This window comes from Mastigoproctus giganteus, chromosome 6, assembly GCF_048544385.1.
Source record: "Mastigoproctus giganteus isolate SK-2022 chromosome 6, ASM4854438v1, whole genome shotgun sequence".
In the NCBI taxonomy this organism is placed as follows: Eukaryota; Metazoa; Arthropoda; class Arachnida; order Uropygi; family Thelyphonidae; genus Mastigoproctus; species Mastigoproctus giganteus.
This window is the reverse complement of record NC_143580.1, coordinates 84,031,106-84,054,239: the sequence shown is the minus strand read 5'-3', so window position 1 is coordinate 84,054,239 and position 23,134 is coordinate 84,031,106. Positions and strand designations below refer to the sequence as shown.

At 37.3% G+C, this 23,134-nt stretch overlaps 1 protein-coding gene across 1 annotated transcript in view; it reads left to right on the top strand.

Moving 5' to 3' along the window:
• Positions 1-20,851, top strand: part of LOC150084448 (ATP-dependent RNA helicase DDX54) — a 366,530-nt gene extending 345,679 nt beyond the window's left edge. Inside the window, exons 17-18 of the mRNA XM_090376237.1 lie at positions 2,260-2,372; positions 20,667-20,851. Coding sequence (XP_090232363.1) covers positions 2,260-2,372; positions 20,667-20,851 — 298 coding nt within the window. The remainder of the gene's footprint in view (positions 1-2,259; positions 2,373-20,666) is intronic.
• The last annotated feature ends 2,283 nt before the right edge of the window (positions 20,852-23,134 follow it).

The window sequence follows — 23,134 nt, the reverse complement described above, 5'->3', positions numbered from 1 at the left end:
TTCCTTTAGCACATTAGAGTAATACGTACTACCTGTCTGAAAAAGCTGAACATGCTTAGAGCTCTATCTGCCCACTCTTGGGGAGCAGATCGTACAACTTTGCTGCTCTTATATAGAGCACTGATTAGATCTCAGTTAGATTACGGTGCCCCAGTTTATGATTCTGCTCGAAAGAGCGTATTACGCTGGCTCGATCCTGTACAACACAATGCACTGAGGATTGCTCTTGGTGCTTATAGGACATCACCAACCTATAGTCTATATATTGAAGCCCATGAGCCCCCTCTTTACCTCCGCAGAAAAATGTTACTACTTAAATATGCAGTCAGAATACGAAACTGTTCTCTGCACCCCATCCAACCATATCTCTTTAATCCATCATTTCACAATCTCTATAGAAATAAACCAAATAAAATACGCCCAGCAGGCCTACGGCTCCTTGAAATAGCACAAAATTGGGATGTTCCTCTCCAGAGTAGGCTTTACAGAAAGAATTATTCTTGCCCACCATGGACCCCATTTCCTCAACCAGCCTGTGATAATTATTTTCTCCAATGGGGAAAGAATCGTCTACCAACTCTGAATGTGCAACAACTCCATGCTAGCCATATTCAAAACTGTTTTGACTTCTTACCGATATATACTGATGGTTCCAAATCTCATTCAACTGTTGGAGCAGCAGCAGTGTTTCACTCTGCTATCATATCAGCCTCTCTTCCACCTGAGTACAGCAGCTTTTCAGCGGAATTATATGCAATTCAATTAGCTCTAGAAAATTTGAGTCTTCACCCATCTGCAAAATATTTAATTTACACCGACTCTCTCAGCTCATTTAGAGCAATGCAGAATTTCTCTTATAAGGATCACCCTATACTAAATCAAATCAAGTATTTGCTGTTGAAAATCGAAGATCGCCAGCAACGAGTGAACTTTTGCTGGATTCCAGCACATTCAGGCATCAAAGGGAACGAGTTGGCTGATATTTCGGCTAAAAATCCATCAACAGTAGACTTAACCTCCGCCTTTATTCCAGTTTCTGATTATAATATTATAATTCAAACAGCATATCATGCACAATGGACAGAGCTATGGCATAAACAAACAAATAACAAACTGTTCCAGTTAAAACAGGACCCAAAATTTTGGCACTCATACATTCAGACAGTTCGGCGAGAAGAAGTGGTACTTGCACGGATTAGAATAGGACACACTCATCTGACTCACCTCCATCTACTGACAGGTGATGATCCTCCTCTTTGTTCACAGTGCTCTGAGCATCTAACAGTCAAACATATTTTGATTGACTGTCCACATTATCAACAACATCGAACTTCAATATTTCATTCTCTGGCTAATTTCCATGAACGGATAACATTAAATGATATCATTGGTGAAAATGCCAATATTAATGAACTTTTCTGTTATTTGAAACAAATAGGAATGCATAAGCGACTCTGATTAGTTTCTGGCATGAAATGAGATTGAACCGTCTTCACATTAATTATTTATTTTATCTTTTCAACATACCTATGAATAGGCGCAATATAGCCACAGCAGCTTGTGCACCATTAAACACCCATACCACACACACAGTGACCCATCTGTTGGGCACCCATTATCATCCCTCTTTCAAAGTCAGTTAACTCATGACATTTATCCGTGCTGACATCAAATTACCGTCTACATGAATGCAATGATGCAGTGTACCTATATACCTCCATAACTATGGGTTCGTCCGCTAGTGAGAGGGGTGACGGCATCGCATGGCCCTGGAACCAGGTATCCCATGAACTCTGTCCTTTCATTGTAGGTTGTACATTTAAAAAAAAAAGAAAAACTTTTGTATATCATTTGATTATTTATTTATAATTATTATTTTTGTATATAATACCTGTTTATTTTGTTTTTTTTTAGCAATGCTGTGTTTTAAAATTTTATCAAATGATTATTTAGTAATGAGAAAATAAATTACATTTAAAAATATATATATTTGTTTTTTTCTGTTACACAAAAAGTTCAAATGTGTTATTTCTGTGCTTGTACTGAAAATTTCAGTTAAGTTCCAAAATTTCTAAATATGTTTCAGAAATTGTACAAGTATTGTCACATTAATACTAGGGACAGCTCATCAGTATTTATGCTTAAATTAAATTTCACTTAAACATTTTAATACTATTCTGAAATTTTCTTTTTGTATTAAAAATTTATTTCCATTAAAGAACAATAATAATAATTTTTGTCTTTAACAAAAATCGTTAGATATAAAAAATGGCAAGAGAGAAATAAAATTTCTCATCAACAGCTCGATAACCAAAATATTAATGTAGAAGATAACGATAATCAATTTGGGCAACTAAGGCCAGGAATGAAAGGTAATTTTGCCTCTTATGGTGGATATTGATGAATAGAATATTAAAATTATCAGAGCACATCGACGATAAATGTATTATAGAGGCTTTTTGATAAAAAATACAATTTTATATTATTAAAAATTTGTTTCAAGAAACTTTAGACCATCAGAAAATGCTGAAAATGGAGCAACAAAATAGAGGAGGGGAGAATAAATTAAGAATAAGAGTGTCGTAGAAAGATTACACATGTCAATGAAAACAAATTTAAGGGCACTCAGTGAATTTCACAAAATATCATAAATGGAACTGGAATCCTCCCACAGTGACATGACCAGTGATATAACACTAAATAAATTAAACCGGGTAATGGAATCGCTGCATTTCAAATGCTAAACAAAGCCATGTGTCGATCAAACTGACAAGTAATCAGCGAGTCAGTTTGTTTGGAGCATGGATTCATTTGGCATTTGAAATGCAGTGATTCCACAACCATTGTTGGGCTCAGTGGTCTATCTGTTTTAATTTATTTTGCTTTGTATCATTGGCCATGTTGTTTTGGTTGGTTCCAGTTTCTTGTATAGTGACATTTCATGCAGCTTTCTCTAGATGTCATCAAGGGAATGTTGTTAAATTTGTTTTAATTGATTTAACTTCTAAATTTAATTTAGGAACCTAATCTCTCTACAACACTAATATTATTAATTCATTAAATCCCAGTTCAATACACTGTGATCATTGTCATCTAGTGGTTCTCTTATCTGCAGATTCTTAATGCATGAATAATCACTTTTGATAATCAGCAGTGATTATTATATATAAGTAATTAAAAAGACTGCTGCTTTATTTACTCTTAAAACTTCCACAACACGTCGATAAAAATGCTATAGTATGTTCAAAATAGTTTATGAATTTTGTAGTGCTGGTTACATAAAACTTTCCCACCTTCATAACAACACGCTCAACCTAAGTGGGCATGCAACACCACTGTAATCTACTATTGGTTCAGATGCTTGGTAGAGTTGTTGGATGAATATTGTACACCCCCTGGTAATTATGTTGGTTTGTTTGGTTTCATGCCATCTGTCGGGTGCCAAACAAACAGTTAGCCTCGTAATTTTGATAAATCAAAATGAAAACTCCGTCATTTAGAAAATAACGGTGGGGAAAGATACACAAGAGGATTTGATTTTATTCACAAAAAGTTTTTTGTAAATAAAGGCTTAATCTGTTGTGTTGGAGTATGAGTAATGCCTAAATTTTGTGCAATTAATGCCCCCTCAAATTTAAATTTACCAGACATTAAATGTTTCATTCTTCTGTTTTATGTTATGGACATAAAATACTAGCATGAAATTCATTTTGTTTTTGAAAATTTAAGTATAATTAATAAACTTTTAATTTTATTTTATTTAATGAGTATTTTTAATAGCAAAAAGCAGAACATTTGTGAAATTAAGCCTTGTCAAGTTGAAATTAATAAATATTGCAATCTATTGGTAAAAGGTCAATTGTTGGTAAACTAAAAGCACATTTCAAAAAACCAATATTTTTTTTCAGATATGAAAGTAAAATCTGCACCTGTAGGGATGGGATGTCACCAGCGCTGTAATGGAGGGTATACACTGGTATATGCCGTATACCTTCTGGTTTTTGAAAGACTTGAAAAAACAAATATCATAATTTTATTTCATTGACTATCAGGTTTTCATATGCTGATTACCAAAATACAGAATATTACTTTGAAAAATTGCTTGTTTTATTCTGTGCAACCAAAGGAACTTCGATTAATAAGCCTGATATGCACAGTAGGTCTCTGGTTTTCATAACATTCATAGAGTATACCTTCTGCTACAGCACCAGATGTCACTCACGACAAAAGGGGCCAGTACTACTACTTAGTTAAAAGAATAGAAAATGGATTGAGAAATTTTACATATGTAAATGCAAAGAAGAAAAGAAGAAATTATATTTCCAATTTGCCCTTGCATGGTGGTTGTGGGGGAAGTTAGTGACAACCATACTGATGAATGGATACTTTGTGTCTATTGAGATGAAGGTCCTTTTGATGTAAGGAAAAACTCTTAGCAAACACAGCACTTTAAAATCAGTGATACCTGAAGGCAATTAAGGAAAGGCATCAAACCATTAAGATTAATTGTGTTAACATTAGACATAGTGTTGATTCTGATTCTTTTGGATTGGAGAAACTCATCATCACTCCATAAAATTTGATTCCAAGAATGAAATAAGTAATTACAGCCTGGCTTCACTTTTAGGAAATTAGTGTGGGGAACAATAGTAGTTATAGAGGCATATGATGTAAGAAAGCAAGCTTATGTAGCATCAGCAAAAAAAAAAAAAAAAAAAAACACATTTCACACATCCATTCCATCTAAAAGTTTGTCCAGTTTCTCCTTGAATTTATTTAAGCTATGAACTTCCACAACGACAAATGGAAGTTTGTTCCAGCAATCAACAACCTGCTGGCTAAAAGCATATTTTTGCACATCTATTCTACAACTGTCTTTCCTCAATATGATTGCATCCACCATCAAGGGGCGCCTCCGTAGCCAGGTGGGCAGAAGCAGCAGTGCGTAGCACACGCTTCTTGATTAGACCGGGGTTCGAGCCCGTGACCACCAAATACGGAGGATGCGGAAAGGTCAGGGTATGACCACCGCATATCCTCAGAGCAATATGGCCGTAGTTGCTAATGCTCCTAAAAACCAAATAACAAATAACGATCCACCATCAGGTTCATAATCTAAGCAAGAGGAAGAATCCCATCAGAATTGAGCCCACACAACCCATTCAAGGCTGTATACACCCCCAGATCACCTTGCAGGTGCCTACTCACCAGATGCTCCAACTTGCAGGACTTAAGAGCCTTTCTTGGTAAGAGGACCCCTTTGTTCCCCTCACCAATCTTGTTGCCCTTCTCTGTACTCGTTCAAGCAACTCTACATTCTTCCTAAAATGAGGCCTCCAGACTTGTATGCAGTACTCACGGCATGACTTGACCATTGCCTTATACAAAGAGATAATCACCTCCTTTTTCCTTACTAGCAAAATTCCTGTATATTATTGAAAATACCCCATGACCTAATCTGGCAGCCTGTCTACACTGCTCAGAAAATTTCATATCTGACTGCACAATTACTCCTAGGTCTGTCCCTTTCATTATCTACTACCCTAAGTGTAGTACCACACAGTTGGTACCTTTCTCTGGGGTTACTTCTATCCATATGCAGTACTTTGCACTTGTCAATGTTAAACTTCAGTTGCCACTTCTCATCCCATCTGCCCAACTTTTCTAGATCCTGTTGCAGTAGCATACTGTTTTTACTGTCATTAGCAACAACCCTGCCAACCTGCTTAACATGTGAAAACTTGGATGTTAAGTCTGATATATCTTCATCAATATCATTGATAAATACAGGAAACAACAATGGGCCCAACATCTTTGCAGTTTCCACATACAAAGTGCATGAAGGACAGCCTTTCCATTAAATCACGAAAGCCTTTTCCAGAAGTCTCTCCAGTAGCGACCACAATAGAGGGATCTCGTGTTGACCAATAGAACGCCAGCTTCAGAGACCAAATTTATCCCTGAGTGTCCTCTAGAGAGGACCTATCTGTGCCGTCGCAAGCTCCAGGATCAACTAGAGATCATCTCTTATTGAATTTGCTGAATTAGAGCAATTTTTGCTGTGTCATATGGTTCTGACCTCAAAAGCACCAATCATCGCCCATAATTAAGCATGTAATGCATTGTCATCTTGATACAAATGATTTTCTTAAGGAAACACACAATAGTTTCAAGAAAAAATCCTTGTTTAACTAATCTGCTAAATTATTATAACAATATCACTCGTGACTTAGACACAGAAACATAATCTGGTTTATTTAGACTTAAGCAAAACAGTTGGCTTGGTCCTACACAAGATTTTCCTCTGTAAACTGACACCCCCCCCCCCCCCCGTGTAGGCATCTGTACATGATGAAAGGGCTCCAGTACCCATATCTGGGTTCCAAGGTTATCATTGGAATCTGTCATGTGCAGCCATGTGCCACAACCCATAGAAACTCAAAAAGGTTGATCTGGTGGGTAAGGGGACCCAATCCAAATAACACCACTTGTGTTTCTGCTTTAACCAGATGTGAGATCCTGGAACAGCATCAGTGGATTCAATCAGCAGATAGTTCTTCTGCTAGAGTCAACTGTATTCCAGTGGGTCTCCTTCCCTTTAGTCCTGGGACAGCATTGATTCATTGGAAATGCTTCTATGATACTCTAAGTGAACTTGGTGTCCCATTCACATGCACAGTACCCTCTAGTCTGCAAGTGAGCATCCCCACATAGGGTATGGTTTTTTTTTTTTTTTTATGGAATCCTCAAACACGAGAGGTATTAGAACCTATAGTACTTAGTACTGTGTTTCAGTTGGAGGTTGAAAAGACAAGAGAAGATATTTGTTGACATTAGACTTGAACTTCTGTAGACTGTAATTTTCAGGAAATACATATGAAGGAAGATAGTTCAAGAAAACGGCAGTTGAATGAATAAATGAGGAAGGTGAAAAGTTGGTTCTGTGAGTTTAAAGTTAGACAGTAAATGGATTTTCGCTGGTGGGGGCACGTGTTCAGACTGTTATGAAAGAGAGTGTGAATAATAGAAGCCAATTCAGAAGAATAATGACCAGGGAAGTATGTGTAGAAAAGGCATGCAGCAGAAACAGTACATGTATGAGACAGAGACTGGAGAGACTGTATTACAAAAGAGTCATTAATTAACCTAACTGCCCTTTTCTGAATGGAATCTAGAAGCTTGAGATAGGTTTTGGGGGCACTGCCCCAGATGTGGAAACAACATTCCATAGTAGGGCAGATTTGTACAGAGTGAACATCTGTTTGATGGAAAAGTAACGCCGAGAGCTAAAAAGAAAACCAAGTTTTTTAAGATGCAGAGGAAGCAATGTTTCTAATGTGCTTGTGCCAAGAGAAATTAGAAGTCAGTGTAATCCCCAAAAGAGATATATCAACTTGCCTAGAAATCGGAGTGTCACCAAAGATAAGCATAGGAGTAGAAGAATCCTCTTTGCGTGATATAAGACAAGACTGAGTTTTAGAAGAATTGAAATCAACTAAGTTGTCTTTGCCCAACTGGGGAATTAACTGGAGATCGGAAGTTAAGAAATTGATAGTGGGTATTCGAGAAGTTGAAGCTGATTCAGCAGGGCAAGGTTTCTCATAATGGAAAGTGGAATGCAATGTGCTATCATCGGCAAAAGTATAGATGGGATTTCCAGTCAATTGAAGAAGGTCATTAATATACAAGAGGAAAAGAGTCGGGGAAAGAACTGAACTTTGGGGGGACACCAGCATTAGTGGAGAAGTTGAAGACAGAGAGCCACCTACCATCACCCTCAGTGAGTGATCATAGAGAAAACTGGATAACCAATTACAAAAAACAGTTGGCAAACCATAAGATGGAAGCTTGTTTGGAAGACCTTTATGCCAAACACGATCAAAAGCCTTTGAGATGTCAAGAGCAACTGCATGTGTTTCACAGAACTTTTCCATTGAATTTGTCCATAAATGGGTAAAATAAGCCAGAATATCACCAGTGGATCGACATTGATGGAATCCATACTGGCGATTGTTGATCAGATGGAAGGTTTTTAGATAGTTTAAGAGTTGGCAGTTAATTGATTTCTCCATTACTTTATAAAGAGTAAAAATAATTGCAATGGGACGATAATTGGATGGGAGGGATTTGTCACCCTTTTTTAGGAACTGGCCGGATATGAGCAAGTTTCCAAGACGAAACACATTTGGAATAAGAAAGTGAAAAAAGGGCCCACAAAGAACAGGAGTAAATTCAGGAGCACAGTTTTTGAAACAAGTGGAGAAATATCATCAAGACCTGGAGCTTTCTTAATATCAAGATTCGTCAAAATCCTTCTGACATCCTTTTGACGGAAGACCACAGGAGGCATTGAATGGAACATGGTAGGAGGTGTTTTACCAAGATTATTAATACATGAATTGGAAGAAAAATGGGATGCTGGCAGGTCAGCTTTATCCTTGACAGAGGTGACAACAGAACCATCTGGTTTTGACAGAGGTGGGAACAGAGATGGGCAAAAGTTGTGGCCAATAGCTTTGGCAAGAGACCAGAATTCTCGGCTACCATTAGGGCAAGAAGCAAGTTTTCTACACTTAGCCTGATTAAAATCTAGTTTTGGCTGATTAATAACTGCTTTACAATTGTTGCGAGCTTTTGTGTAGGCAGAGAATGAAACTGAAGCCAATTACGATATACAACATTCTTCTCTTGATCAGCCTTAGCACATTTATTGGAACACCAAGGTTTAGATAAAGGACAAAATTTTAAAGTGGAGTGTGGGATAAAAAATTTCATTCCTACAAGAATAATTTCACTGACACGATCTGAACAAACATTAACATCAGAAGTTTTGAAACAGTAATCTGACCGAGGAAAAGAAGAAAAGAAATCTTGTAGGTTATCCCATTTTGCATTCTTGTAATGCCAAGCAACACGAGGTTGGGAATAGCCATGAGATAAAGGCTCCATTGGAGAAGAGACAATCACCAATTTGTAATCTGAGGTGTCCTTAGGACCACTCACTTTGACCGTTACTTGGATGGGTTGTTTGTGAGAAAAAGTTCAAGCTTGTTGGCTGTATGGTTAGGATTGTCTGGTATTCTTGTAGGTAAATGAACAATCTGTGCTAGGTCATTAGTAATTGCAAAAGCCTCAGCATTTTGACCAGCTGTGTCGGTGTGAAAACGGAAGCCAGCTGGAGTTTTGAACATTAAAATTACCTCACTGTTAGGAAAGTTGGACTGGAGAAAGTCAAGTTGCAAAGAGAGGAAGTCAAGGAGCTGCAAGTGATTAGTGGAGTTGGGAGAACGGTAGAGACAGCACATGAATTTGACAGAACGAGGTAGAGAGATTTTAAGCCAGAGAAGTTCGAAAAAAGGAGATTCCCAATTACCAAGTCTCTGACAGGGAATATTGGAACACACATATGCACAAGTACCACCTTTGAGGCAAAAGGAATCATACAGTAAATAATTTGGGCAACTGAGATAAGCACTAATTGAATCAACCAATAACTGGGATCCTGTCATAAAAAGTAGATGGGTTTGGCAGACTGCAAGTGGAAATGGACATCGTTGAATGTCCATTTCCACTTGAAATGAGAAATGTACTAGGAAGTGTTTGGGAGGTTTAGATCTTTTAGCAGATAAGCTTACTCTATTAGTTTGACAATTCATGGTGTATTCAATAGTAAGGAAAAGTGGTGGGGGGACATGCTATTTGAAGTAATGAAATTTTTGGTTATGGCATACCCATATACCCATATCCTTGACACAACGTGTCCTTGACAATGCCTCCACATACACACTACTCGGACTCTCTCTAGTCACTATTTGGCAGAGTATAGGTAGTAATATTATACACTAGCTGATCCAGAAGCCTCCTAAAGATTGACCCATAGGTTCGGTCTGGTGTACTAACTAGCAGCCAGCCTGCGAACACCAATTTAGAGCTGAAACTCTGAAATGTAAGGAAGATGGGGTCTTGCCAAGATGTCCATCATAACCTCAAAAGTCATCAGTCATACTGCATGATGGTTTGGAGAAGGGTTCACCAGAACTTAGCTCTGGAGACTAAACATGGGTTTCACCACTTCAAGCCTCCAATAAGCAAAGTGGTGGTATTGGACCGGTTCATTAGAGTCATCTACCACTTAGTTTTGCCTGGTAACACAGAGGGGTGGCATTCCTCCATGTGGTGTGGTCGCCACACATCGATCCTAGCTTACGTTAGTTCACACCTGCATAGTCACCCCAGTGTGCTTGTGCATGGGGGTTATACCAAGGATTACTGATAGGCCCAGCATCATGAAGGTGCTTGCTAACCTGGCATTTGGTTCATGGGTGATGAAGAGGTCTAGAGTGTTCTTTTCGCTAGTACTTTCTGTGACAAGTTGATACAAATAACAATCATCTAGTTGATTTTAAAAATTTTTCCCCCATGTGGAGTTTCCTTCCCATTTGCTCCAGTCAATTAGAGGCAAATTGAAATCACCCATAATAAGACATTCACACTTACTTGCCCATTCCATTTGCATGTAGAGGTTGTCATCATAATCTTCACAATAACCTGGCCTGTAGATTACTCCCACTTTCATTATACCTTTGCTTCCAACTATTTAACACCACACAGATTCTATACTAGCATGCGAAACGTCTGAATCCGGGAAAGCTTTCGTCGCGCTCAGGCTACTTTTGATAAGAAGCATGATCCCACTGCCCCATCTACCTTCCCTGTCCTTCCTAAATACATTATACATACTATACATTATTCATCCTTGGCAAAGGATGCAAAGAAAAACAGAAAAGAGTTCTTTACCTATTTAAACTCAAGAAGGAAAGGGATGAATCGAATTGGTCCACTGGATATTCATGGTTCAACAGTTGAGGATCCTGCTCAGGTGGCTAACAATCTAAACGAGTATTTTGCATCTACATTCATGCATGAGGAGTTATTCAGGAAGGAGAATGATGTAGGCAAAGTAAACATTGGCAGTGAGCTGGATGATTTTGTAATAACTGAGAGGAAAGTGGAGTAGAGATTGTTGAGGAAAAACATAAAAAAGGCACCTGGGGTGGATGGGATCTATCCAGTTATATTAAAGGAGGCAGCAAAGGAAGTAAGCAAACCCCTAGCCATAATTATGAGAGCTTCTTTGGACTCAGGGGAGGTACCCATAGACTGGAGATGTGCAAATGCAACCCCAATTCACAAAGGAGGATCAAAGGCTGACACAAGTAATTATAGACCTGTTAGTTTAATTTCTGTTCCAGGTAAATTAATGGAGGCACTGGTTAAAGAAGCACTGCAGGATCATCTAGACAAGAATTCAGTTATAGCTCAGACGCAGCATGGTTTTGTTAAGGGCAGGTCTTGCCTGACCAATTTGATTGGATACTATGATGTAGTCACAAAAGAACTAGATGCAGGGAATAACTTTGATATTATATACTTGGATCTTAGAAAGGCTTTTGATACTGTTGCACATGGAAGACTGCTGCACAAATTGGAGCAGTGTGGCATTGGAGGCAAATTGCTGCTATGGATAAGGGGATGGTTGAGTGGCAGAAGACAGAGAGTGGTAATCAATGGACACTGCTCAACGTGGACTAATGTTATTAGTGGAGTTCCTCAGGGTTCAGTGTTGGGTCCGTTGTTGTTTTCGGTGTTTATGAATGATATTGATGACAGGATATCAAGTTTAATGTCCAAGTTTGCAGATGATACAAAGGTTGGCAGGGTTGTTAAGGACACCACTGCCGCTATGCTGCTGCAACAGGATCTGGAAAGGTTGAACAGATGGGCTGAGAGGTGTCAAATGAAGTTTAACATTGACAAATGTAAAGTACTACATATGGGAAACAGTAACCCCAGAGCAACGTATCAACTCTGCGGTACTACACTGACAGTGGTGGAGAATGAAAAAGACCTGGGGGTAATTGTGCAGGCAGATATGAAGTTCTCTGAGCAGTGCAGACGAGCTGCAAGAGTAGCTCATGGTGTCTTGTCAATGATATACAGGAATTTTTCTAGCAGGGATAAGGAGGTGATTATTCCCTTGTATAAGGCAATGGTTAGGCCACATCTTGAGTACTGTATACAGGTCTGGAGGCCTCATTTCAAGAAGGATGTAGAGCTGCTGGAACGGGTACAGAGAAGGGCAACAAGATTAGTGAATGGAACAAAGGGTTGCTCTTACGAAGAAAGGCTTAAGTTTTGCAAATTACAGAGTCTGGAGACTAGGGACCGGCGAGGTGATCTGATAGAGGTGTATAAGGCTTTGAATGGTTTGAGCATGCTCAATGCCAATGGGATTCTTCATCTTGCTCAGAATAATCAGCTCAGAGGGCATAAATTCAAATTGAGGAAGGACGGATGTCGGATAGATGTGCGGAAATTTGCCTTTGGCCAGTGGGTGGTTGGTTGGTGGAACCAACTTCCATCACTTGTTGTTGAAGTTGATAGCCTAAACAAATTTAAGGCTCAACTGGACAGGTATTTCGAGCGAACGGAGGGGTGAAATGGGAGTGGTGTGTTTTTTTTTGGATGATGCTGAATAAGCTTGCTTTCTTGCATCATATGCCTCTACTAATGCTAATGCTGCAACTCATCATCCCTTATCTCCGGGTGGCACCACTCCTGATTTCTGTAAGCCCTATTATGTCTACTTTACTTATCCTAACCAGCAGTTCAAATTCACTCATTTTATTGACGACACTTCTATACTGTATAAACAATTAAGACATTACTGTATAAACAATTAAGAATTAGTGTTCTTGTATAATTAACTACCCTGACATCCCCTTAAAGTTATTTAAGCTCGCTAACCTGACATTTGCTACCCACTTAGTTCTATCAGGAGAAACAAAACATTTAAAACGCTTTTGCCCTCAGAACATCTTGCTACTATGTTCTGTTATGGTAACAAACAAATACTCTTGAGGTATGTGCAAGAGTTAATTTGACCAATACTATCAGTGAAATGCATATCTATATTACCCTTTCTCCCCCCCCAAAAAAAAACTAGTAGTTTTCCTGAACTTTCAAGGTATCCTCAATAATACGGGCAAAAATGTTTGAACCACCTTTGCTTAAATATATCCCGTCTCTACAAAACAGATTCCTTCTGCCTTCAAGTGCAGGCCAAGCTGATAGAAATTTTCCCCCTAAAGCCTTGCAGAGTCCTTAAGCCTTGAGTTAATTCACAAGGCTTTCAGCATGTAATCCCTCCTATTGTTCCTTGGGCAGAATTGCAGACACACAGACATTGTGACCTAACTCGCAACATTTCTTCAGCATGGTCCTATATTTGTCTAACATATTGTCAGATCGTCTATGCTTAATGACATTAGTCCCCACATGAATAATAATATTCTTCTTCCCCCCTTAAAATCTGATAGTCTGTTGTTGACATCATTAATAGTTGCTGCAGCAGACTTATCCTGGTTCTAGTCCACCTATCCTTATTACAAAAAATGTTTCCCGTTTCCCTGACAATGGAGTCTCCTAATAGAACTAAGTCCTTTTGAATCAGAGTAGTTTGCACTTGGTTATTCTGTTCTGTGGCCCAAATTAGGAGTGCATCACTTGGTAGGTTGCTAGAGTCCCTGACAAGCTCCCAGTTACATTATTCTCAAGGGCAAGCACCCATTTTTTCAGTGACTCAAATTGTTCTAGCAATGCACCAAATTGTAACTTAATGGAAATTAATGGAGGCACTGGTTAAAGAAGCATTGCAGGATCATCTAGACAAGACTTCAGATATAGCTCGGACACAGCATGGGTTTGTTAAGGGAAAGTATTGTCCGACCAATTTGATTGGATACTATTATGTAGTTACAAAGGATTGGTGCACTCATTACAACAGTGACAACAAAAAGAATCTTCAAATGGGCTAGGATTATTCACTAGGTCGACCTTGGAGTACATGCCGCAGGTTCTGCAAAGGATAAAATCATGACTCTCCCGGAAATCGCCATAGGTTATTTCCATATGAGTCATGGTACCCTCTGATGAAGTGTTCAAGGTGGATCTTGTAATAACCATTATGAAATTTACTAATTATTAATAAAGCAAACTTTCAAAAGATTATATTTATAATGTAAAAAAATAAATCAGACTATTACGGGGAAAACTTATTAAAATATACTTTACAATATACTAAAAAACCTTTGAAATCATGCTCTACTTCACTAATCCTGCTTTAATCCCCTCTTATCTATGCTTCTTTAATGAAGAGCTGTAATAGGCATGTCTGCTCGCCACGAATAAAGGGGAACATTGCTAAATTGTCTGTGAAAACATAATTCACCAGAGTTCTGGCCCTGAAACAAAAATTCAAAAAATAACCATTGAAGCTGTAACTTAGAATGGCATTATCACTCTCCCCAGCAAGTGCTGTTGATCCAGGTGACATCCATTTAGAATCTGTATATCACATTCTCTGTCTGCAGCAGCTGGAGACTAGGTACCTGCAAGGTGATCTGATAAGGCCTTGAATGGGTTGAGCACGCTGAATTCTGGTGGGATTCTTCTGCTTGCTCGGATAATCCCTTTGTATAAGGCAATGGTCAGGCCATGCCTTGAGTACTATGTACAGGTTTGTAGGCCTCATTTTAAGGATATAGATTTGCTTGAGCATGCACAAAAAAAGGACAACAAGATTGGTGAGGGGAATGAAGGGATCATTCTTACCAAGAGAGAAAGGCTTAAGTTCTGCAAATTGCGGCAGCTGGAGCCTTGGCACCTGTGAGGTGATCTGATTGAGGTGTATAAGGCCTTGAATGGGTTGAGCACACTGAATTCTGATCGGATTCTTCCACTTGCTGAGATTAAGAACCTGAGGTGGCATAAATTCAAATTGAGGAAAGACAGTTGTAGAATAGATGTGCGGAAATTTGCCTTTAGCCAGCAGGTGGTTAATTGGTGGAACAAACTTCCATCTGTCGTTATTATTATTATTAGCCATATGGTGCAAGGAAGACTGAGGCTTATGCTGCACCAGCCAAAAAAATTCTGAATTACCCAAGAGAGAGAAAACAAGTGTCAGAAGTAGAAGGGAATCATCAAGGAAGAGAAGAATGATGATATCCAGCTCAGAACCCTGGGTGTGCCAAGCCCATACTAACCAGATGTTAGCCCCAGGGGTTAATTTTTTTTGTTGAAGTTGATAGCTTAAATAAATTCAAGGAGGAGCTTAACAAACTTTTAGAGGAAATGTTGTGTGAATTTTTTTTTTTTTTTTTTTTTTGCCTGATGCTACGTAAGCTTGCTTTCTGTCATTACATATCTGTATTACTAAATAAAGTCAACAAAATAATAATTTATGCTTAAACAATGATTTATTTATCCAAAGAAATGAAAAATGAAATCGAGCAAACCTCATCGTCGACTAAATGCACACTCGTTGATGGTCCCTTACTTGTTGATCATTCTTTACTCGTTGGTTCAACACGTGTTGGCTCGGCACTTTGTTAATTTGTTAGAAACACAAGGAGTTGTGTTCTCCTTCAGAAAAGCTTCAAAAGTTGTTTATTTCCAAGATCATTCTGGCCAATGATCTCATTTTGTTTCCAATATTGTTCCTCTACGCTGTTTATTTTTATTAATAAGCGGGATAAATTTGAAATAAGACAAGACAATGAAAAGGAAGAGCAACACAATCAAGCTTTGTAACGTCAGCATGGCAACTGCTCTATGTTATGAGTCAGTGAGACATTCTTGTCTACCTAAACAAACATAAGCACGGTAGTATTGTATAGCTACACGAGTTGTGTGAAATGCCTTATGTATGCATGTTTACCATTTATTTATTGCAATTAATGTTCAAAATTTTGATTTTTTTTATACTTAATAATTGGGGGGGGGGACTCATTAAGCGGGAACTGCCTGTACTTCTAAAAAAATATTTTAAATATATATTACATACTATTCTACCCATCAATTTTCTAATTTTTTCTGAATTTTATTTTGAATTTGGGAGGCTTTGCAGCACACAAAATGTTGATACCTACATTGTTTCCTGCAGAGTAGCAATATCTGTAATGGGTATTGTGTTGCATTTCTATATCTTTAACATGTGAACTACAATAAAGTCTTTAAAAAACAGCTCTTGTGTAGCTGTAGAAGTTTGTTTAACTTCTGGGATTAGAAAGGTAATTAATCTTGAATGTTAATAAACATGGAATTCAAAACTCCATAGCAAAGCCAGTTCCCACAGTGCTATTCCTGCAAATGAAACAAATGGCACGGCACTTTACAGATGCTCGTGTTTTAATTACTCCATGCTAGGCATAAGAAAAAAATTCAAGAACTATTGCAGTTAAAAGTTTAACTTTATTTAGGCAGTTAGAAATTATTTCAAATTTTTATTCATTGATTTAAGGGTGGCGTTGAGAGTCACGGTTTTTTCCCTCTCCTCCCCTCCTCTTGAAGGCACTTGTCAGGTCCCATGCTACTACTGCCAGGCTAAACACTTCATATCAAACTAGTCAATCCAAGTTTGTGTGCAGGTCCACTCTTTCCTGGCCCTTTTGCCGAAAGGAGAGACTTCCACACAGATCCGTCCTAAGTGCCATGCTTTTTTTGCTATAAAAGTTAATTCTGTTACAGGACAACTTCCTCCAGTGATGCACAGTGCCCCTATTTTTGATGATGTCACTATTTTATGCAGTCATGAGAGTCATCAAAAGACAATTGCAGCAAGCCAATTACCACCTCAAGATTGCAACACAATTCTAACTACCCATCATACTTTGTCCCACTGTCCTTTTTTTAACAATGAATGTTGTTTATGTTGTACCAGTTTTCATCATCTGAATTAAGCTCTATACACCCACTCCGGTTTTATCCGGTGACCATTTGTCAGCAGTATTTAATTATTTAAAATCGTTAAACTTGTTTACTCTTATTTAATATATATATTTGGTACCATTTTTACCTGTTGCTGCCCATGTATATGGTGACATAATCTAATTCTGTAGGTCAGTATAATGTTCAAGTTTAGCACATTCTGGCCTGTGTTGCTGATGCTCCAATAAAACCTAGGCCCCCCGGTGGAATTACATATTTCGATCATGCATTTATTAACAGTCTACCAACCAAGCTATATAAACTGGAACTTACTGGGATCACAAGTAAGATCCATAGATAGATGGCAGTGGCAAGACTACCAAACCGTCATGTCTGCCACTTTGTGGAGATGGGGTGTAATATTCCAATGGTTTGTGACATATGGTTGTGTAAGGTAATGTTGAAATGTCATTTAGAATTCTCTTTCAAGGAACCAGATTTATTTAATATTTAATTGTAATTAGTAGCTACCCTTCAGAACAGTTTCAGATTAGAAGTATGGACCAGGGATCAGTGCTTGGGCATTCCTGTGTCAGATATTCTTAAATGACATTAATGATATTAAGGCATGATACCAAAATTTTCTGATGTGAAGATTGGGAAAGAGTAGTAATTAACCAAAATCAAGGAGCTCGGCTTCAGAATGATTTTCTCGAGAAGAAAACTGAGTTGTATGAGTGGCAACTGTGCTTTAATATTATAAAATAAAAGGTTTTACACTTTGATGAAAATAACAGCCCCAAAATCACGTATACACTGAGATGGGTTGAATTAAAAATGAGAGGAAGAAAGTTATTTGTAAGTTACAGTGCAAGCAGATATAAAATTACCTGTGCAGTGCATAGGTAATTTTATGTTACAACAACTTCATGTCTGTACTGCACAGACTACTTGATGAAGAGCCTGCATTGGCAAGAACTCAGTGTCCTGTCAATGATTAAATGAACAACTGCTTGTAGAGATAGGGAAATTATAGTTCCACCATATAGACAAGTGCAATACCACTCTGGAATACTGTATGCCAGTGTTTCCCAAACTTTTTTAGTCATGGAACACTTTTCATCTCACAACATATTTGTGGAATGCTTGCAAAACGAGTTTAGCGAGAGCCAAAGAACTGTTGCTAATATTTTATTACATATATCTCTGTGCATCAGGAGCACCTTCATTTCCAACACATGTAAAGCCGAAATTCAAATGACTGTCATTATACTTTCGTTTTGGTCTTTTATTAGTTGGTTCCTGTTTTCTCACTTCAGATTTCTGGGGAACAAAAGGCTGCAATTGTTCATCCTCACTTTGAAGTGTGACAATATTGTGTTCGTTCTCATCGACCACAGTTGCACTACTAGAAGTACTTTGCTTCTCGTTTTAAATTTCCTTTTTTCTACCACAAATCCGTGGTCGCATATATTAATAATAATATTTTGAAATACTGATAATTATCAAAAAAATTTATACAAGGAAGTGAGATTAGTTATGATATCGGTTCACTTCCTCCTCTCCTTCAACACGTGTACTCTAGACTAAAATGCATGTGAATGGCATACTAGATCACCACATTGCTACTTTTTTGTAGATGTCATTACCTCTACGCATACTTCTTTATGCAAAGCCTGCAAAATAAAGTGTTCCATGGTCTATTTGATTATTAGTTTATGCCAGTACATTAATAACCGAAAAAAAAAAAAAAAAAAATGATGTTAAATAATATAATGATACAAAAGTGGCGTACACTACAAATACACAAAATTTATTTATTTTAATTTTTTAATTATTAATTACAATTTTTTGCGGAACACTTGTTCACATCTCAGGGAACACTAGTGTTCTGCGGAACACAGTTTGAGAAGCATTAGCAAAGACACATGATGCAAGAAAACAAGCTTATATAGCATCGGCCAAAAAAAAAAAAAAAAAAACCCTTATTTCACTTATCCACTGTCTTCAAATGTTTGTCTAGTTCTGCCTTAAATCTATTTAAGCTATCAAGTTCTACAACGACAGATGGAAGTTCATTCCAGCAATCAACCACCCACTGGCTAAAGGCAAACTTCCACACATCTATCCTACAACTGTATTTCCTCAATTTGAATTTATGCCCTCTCGGGCAATTATTCTGAGCAAGAGGAAGAATCCCATCAGCATTGAGCATGCTCAAACCCTTCAAAGCTTTATACACCTTGCAGGTGCCTAGTCTCCAGACACTGTAATTTGCAAAACTTAGGCCTTTCTTCTTAAGAACAACCCTTTGTTCCATTCACTAATCTTGTTGCCCTTCTCTGTACTCGTTCCAACAGCTCTACATCCTTCTTAAAATGAGGCCTCCAGACCTGTATACAATACTCGTGTGGCGTGACTATTGCCTTATACAAGAGGATAATCACCTCCTTATCCCTGCTAGAAAAATTCCTGTATATCATTGACAAGACACCATGAACTACTCTAGCAGACTGTCTGCACTGCTCAGAAAACTTCATATCTCCCTGCACAATTACCCCTGGGTCCTTTCAGTCTCTACCATTGTCAGTGTAGTACCACACAGTTGATACTGTTACTCTGGTGTTACTGCTTCCCATATGCAGTACTTTATATTTGTCAATGTTAAACTTCAGTTGCCACCTCTCAGCCCATCTCAACTTTTCTAGATCCCTGCTGTATGCGATGATGGAGGCCACACCTTAAAAAAAAAAAAAAGAATGAATGAAAATAAAGGTTTTGCAGGAGGTTCAGAAATGGGCAACACACCTAATAAAAGTGGCTGAGGATTATGTTCTGAGTCTAGCTTATACCAAGTTTTCTTGGTATAAGCTAGACTCAGAATATCCAATTTTTTCCTTTAGCCAGCATTGTTAGAACTAATTGCCTCTTTGTGTAAGAAAAGTCAGCAGTTTGAGAAAATTTAAAGGCTTGCTAAATCATTACCTACAGGAAGAGGTAAATACTAAAAGCCTGATTTCAGTTGAAATACCTGTTTGTAAGACTTTTGACTGTTAAGTCAGTTTGCAATGCTACAATTTAGAATTGCTGAATTTTAAGGTGTTTCTTAATTGCGATTTCACAAGGTTAATAGAACATCTATTGTACCACACTCTTTCAATGTAGGTGTAACAATTTTAATTAAACTTGTGATAAGTAGAAATATACCTGTGGTGTGCTGTGCTATCTGTTTTTTGTTACATTGGCATATGCAGTATAGTATATGACTAATATAATATTTGAATAGCATGTTGCATGTGTTATCTAAGCACTTCACCAGTGTAATTTTTTTTAATCCATTTATTAACAGTCTTCAAATCTTATTTTGGAGATATTTTGCCCTCCACTTCAATGGCACCAATCCTGCTGTGACACTAGTCAAAAAAAACACCAAAAACAAAAGCAAATTTTTAGCGACACAATCTCTCTCTCAACATGTAATGCCATTTCATAAGGAGTGAGAGTAAGAAGTTAGATCCTTTAATTTGTAGGCAATTTGTAATCATAAATATAATTAAAATATTCCAAAACTTAGCATACAATGAAAAGTGATCACCACAAAGTAACTCAACGTGGGTCCTGCTCTGGTGGACTCTAATCAGTGAAGTGCGCTGACTGTTCTATAGCAGATGGAATCTCTAGCATTATTATATTTATTTATTGACAATATTTCTGTCACTTTCATCATTTATTTTTTTTTTTTTTTTTTTATACTATGCCCGTTCAGTCAGTTCCATGGTCCAGCAAGTATCAGGTCACAGGGGTTGCTAGATTAAGAACATTTTAAAGAATCTAGTTGAGAGTACAATTTTTATGTCATTTTATTTATTTGCTGTTTTATTTATTTTTTCTTACAGGAAAAATGATGCATAGAAACAAGATGAGAGGCAAATTTAATAAATTGCCAAAACATGAACTGAAAACAAAGGAACAAATTCTCAAAGCCAGAATTAAAAAATCCAAAGTTGCATTCCATCAGAAACGACGACAAACCGAAAGAAAAAAGAGGAAAGCAAATCAATGTAAAAGTTATAAAAAATGAAATGCATTACTGCTATGAAAATGTAAATACATGAAAAGTACTAGTAAAATGTTACAGAAAGTACTTGAACTCTGTGTTGGTTTATGGAAATATAGCAATTAAGTCAGGATACAGGTCTTAAGTGTGAAAATGGGTTAAAGGATCACTTATTATAAAATTATGTATAATAAAATCCCGTTACGAATATCATTTTAACTATAATGAACATATTTTTGGATCCAACGGACTTCCCATATTATTAGTATATTAATATTAGCTTACAAATTTATCATAACATTCGACTAAGCAAGTGTCTGAACATCGCCTGTCCAACTTTTTTTTGTTTAAATTTATTCAAACTGCTCACTTCGTGGGTGCCAGATGGAAGTTTGATTCAACAATCAACTTTTGTTAGTGCTTTGTAAGTTTTGTGTGAACAAAATGATTTTGGTAAAAAATTCAGTACAATGAATTATTTTTAAGAGTCCACCTATACTTAAATTTTATGGTTCACAGCAAAAAATGGGTTTCAGAAAGTTATTGGCATGGTAGCCCAAATTATAAATGCAGTTATGGGAGCATTCACTTGAATAAATATATGGATGTTTTGAAAAATACAAATGAATTCAATATTACATCGTCTACATTTTCCACATTATTGATCGAATCACATGCTACCCCCATCCCAATCCACAGCATGCAACCAGTACAACATTCCTAAGTTTCACGAAAAAGATTATCAGGGAAGTGTTTTTGTTATTAGTCTGGACTTCATGAGCTAAATATAGCGGCACAAGATAGAGAGAGAGAGACAGACAGACCAAGTGGAAGGATCTGCAGAAAGAACTGTCCACACACACCGTGAAAAGAAAATGTATGTAAGCCCTTTGATCTGCCCTTCCCTTTTCTTTTCACTGGGATGGTAAAAATGGCTAAGAAAAAATTAAGGATTGCAATTCAATTTCGACAGTCTCTGCAATTAATGGTTTTGTATTGGACACTAAGTATTTTGGCCTCTTTAAATAAAAATGTATGTTTTCTGTTAAGGCATGAAAGGCTAATTTTGATGCTGCTGAACAAGAAGCAACTCAGGCTGTGTTGTTAAACACGAAAATTCAGGGGAAACATGAATCCTTGATAAGACCAGTCGCAATCACCACAAGAAATGTATACCAGGTCATTTATTTGTGTTGCAAACAAAGAAAGAACTGAGCAATTGTTTAATGTGTAATTTCCGTATTGGTCTGGCCGCAATTTTAAATTCAGTATTGTTAAAGAATCATGATGCATAGAAACAAGTTAAGTTGTTTGTGCCACTGTTCAATGTATGGGACAGAAATAAAGTATTTTTTGATGCTACTATTGTTGGTTGGTATATTTTTTGTATCCTATCCTTAGCTTGTATCCTAATTTGGTTTATTGTAGCAAAGGGGTAACCCCTGTTTAATAATCTGCTGGTTAATATATGTATTTCCGAGCCCAAAGCAATTATGGGGTATTTTTTGAACAGTTTGGTGCAAAATTACATTATATTAACACTAACATACTCAGCTCAAAGTTACCACATTTCTTTTCTGAAATGCCTTCAAAACAACGTCGTTCCAAAGTTTCCCAGGGCCAATTTAAATCAAAAAATTCCAGGCATAAAGCAACTAGAACCTGCCACATTGTGTAATATAATTAACCTTGCCTTAAAATCTTGGTATTCTAATAAATATAAATGCCTTTCCCAGGAGAGGAAACTTCACAACAAATTAAAAAATTATTTACACCCTGACGATTGCTCTGTATTGAAGACCTCCATAGATTTGTGACATGCCGCACAGGCCTCAGAAAAAAGACATCAACAAATTTAGTACATTATCGGGAGTTTCAAGACATGTTCATATGAGTTCAAACACATTGTCACAAGCTTTTGACCAAGTTGATACGAATTTGGTGACGACTCCCCCCTACACAATGTGCTAATGCAGAATGCTTCAGCTACTTTGTGAACATCCCTTCGTCCAATGCACAACCTATCTACATATCAACTGGTTACAAATCTTTCATCATATATGCTATCGCAGCACCAGATTTCACTTTTATCCCAACAATTGAATTATAATTTACACCCTCGCAACCTACCTAAAAAAGTGTGTAATTCATATTGAATTTGGACTTCGTAACATCCATCAAAAAGGTTTATTTAATCAACAAGTTAACAAAAATGCGACTTCCTAAATTGAATAGACAAGAGTTCAGCTTTACATGAACTTTTGGAAAATAAAGACATTATTCAGAGAGCAGATCAATGAGATAAAG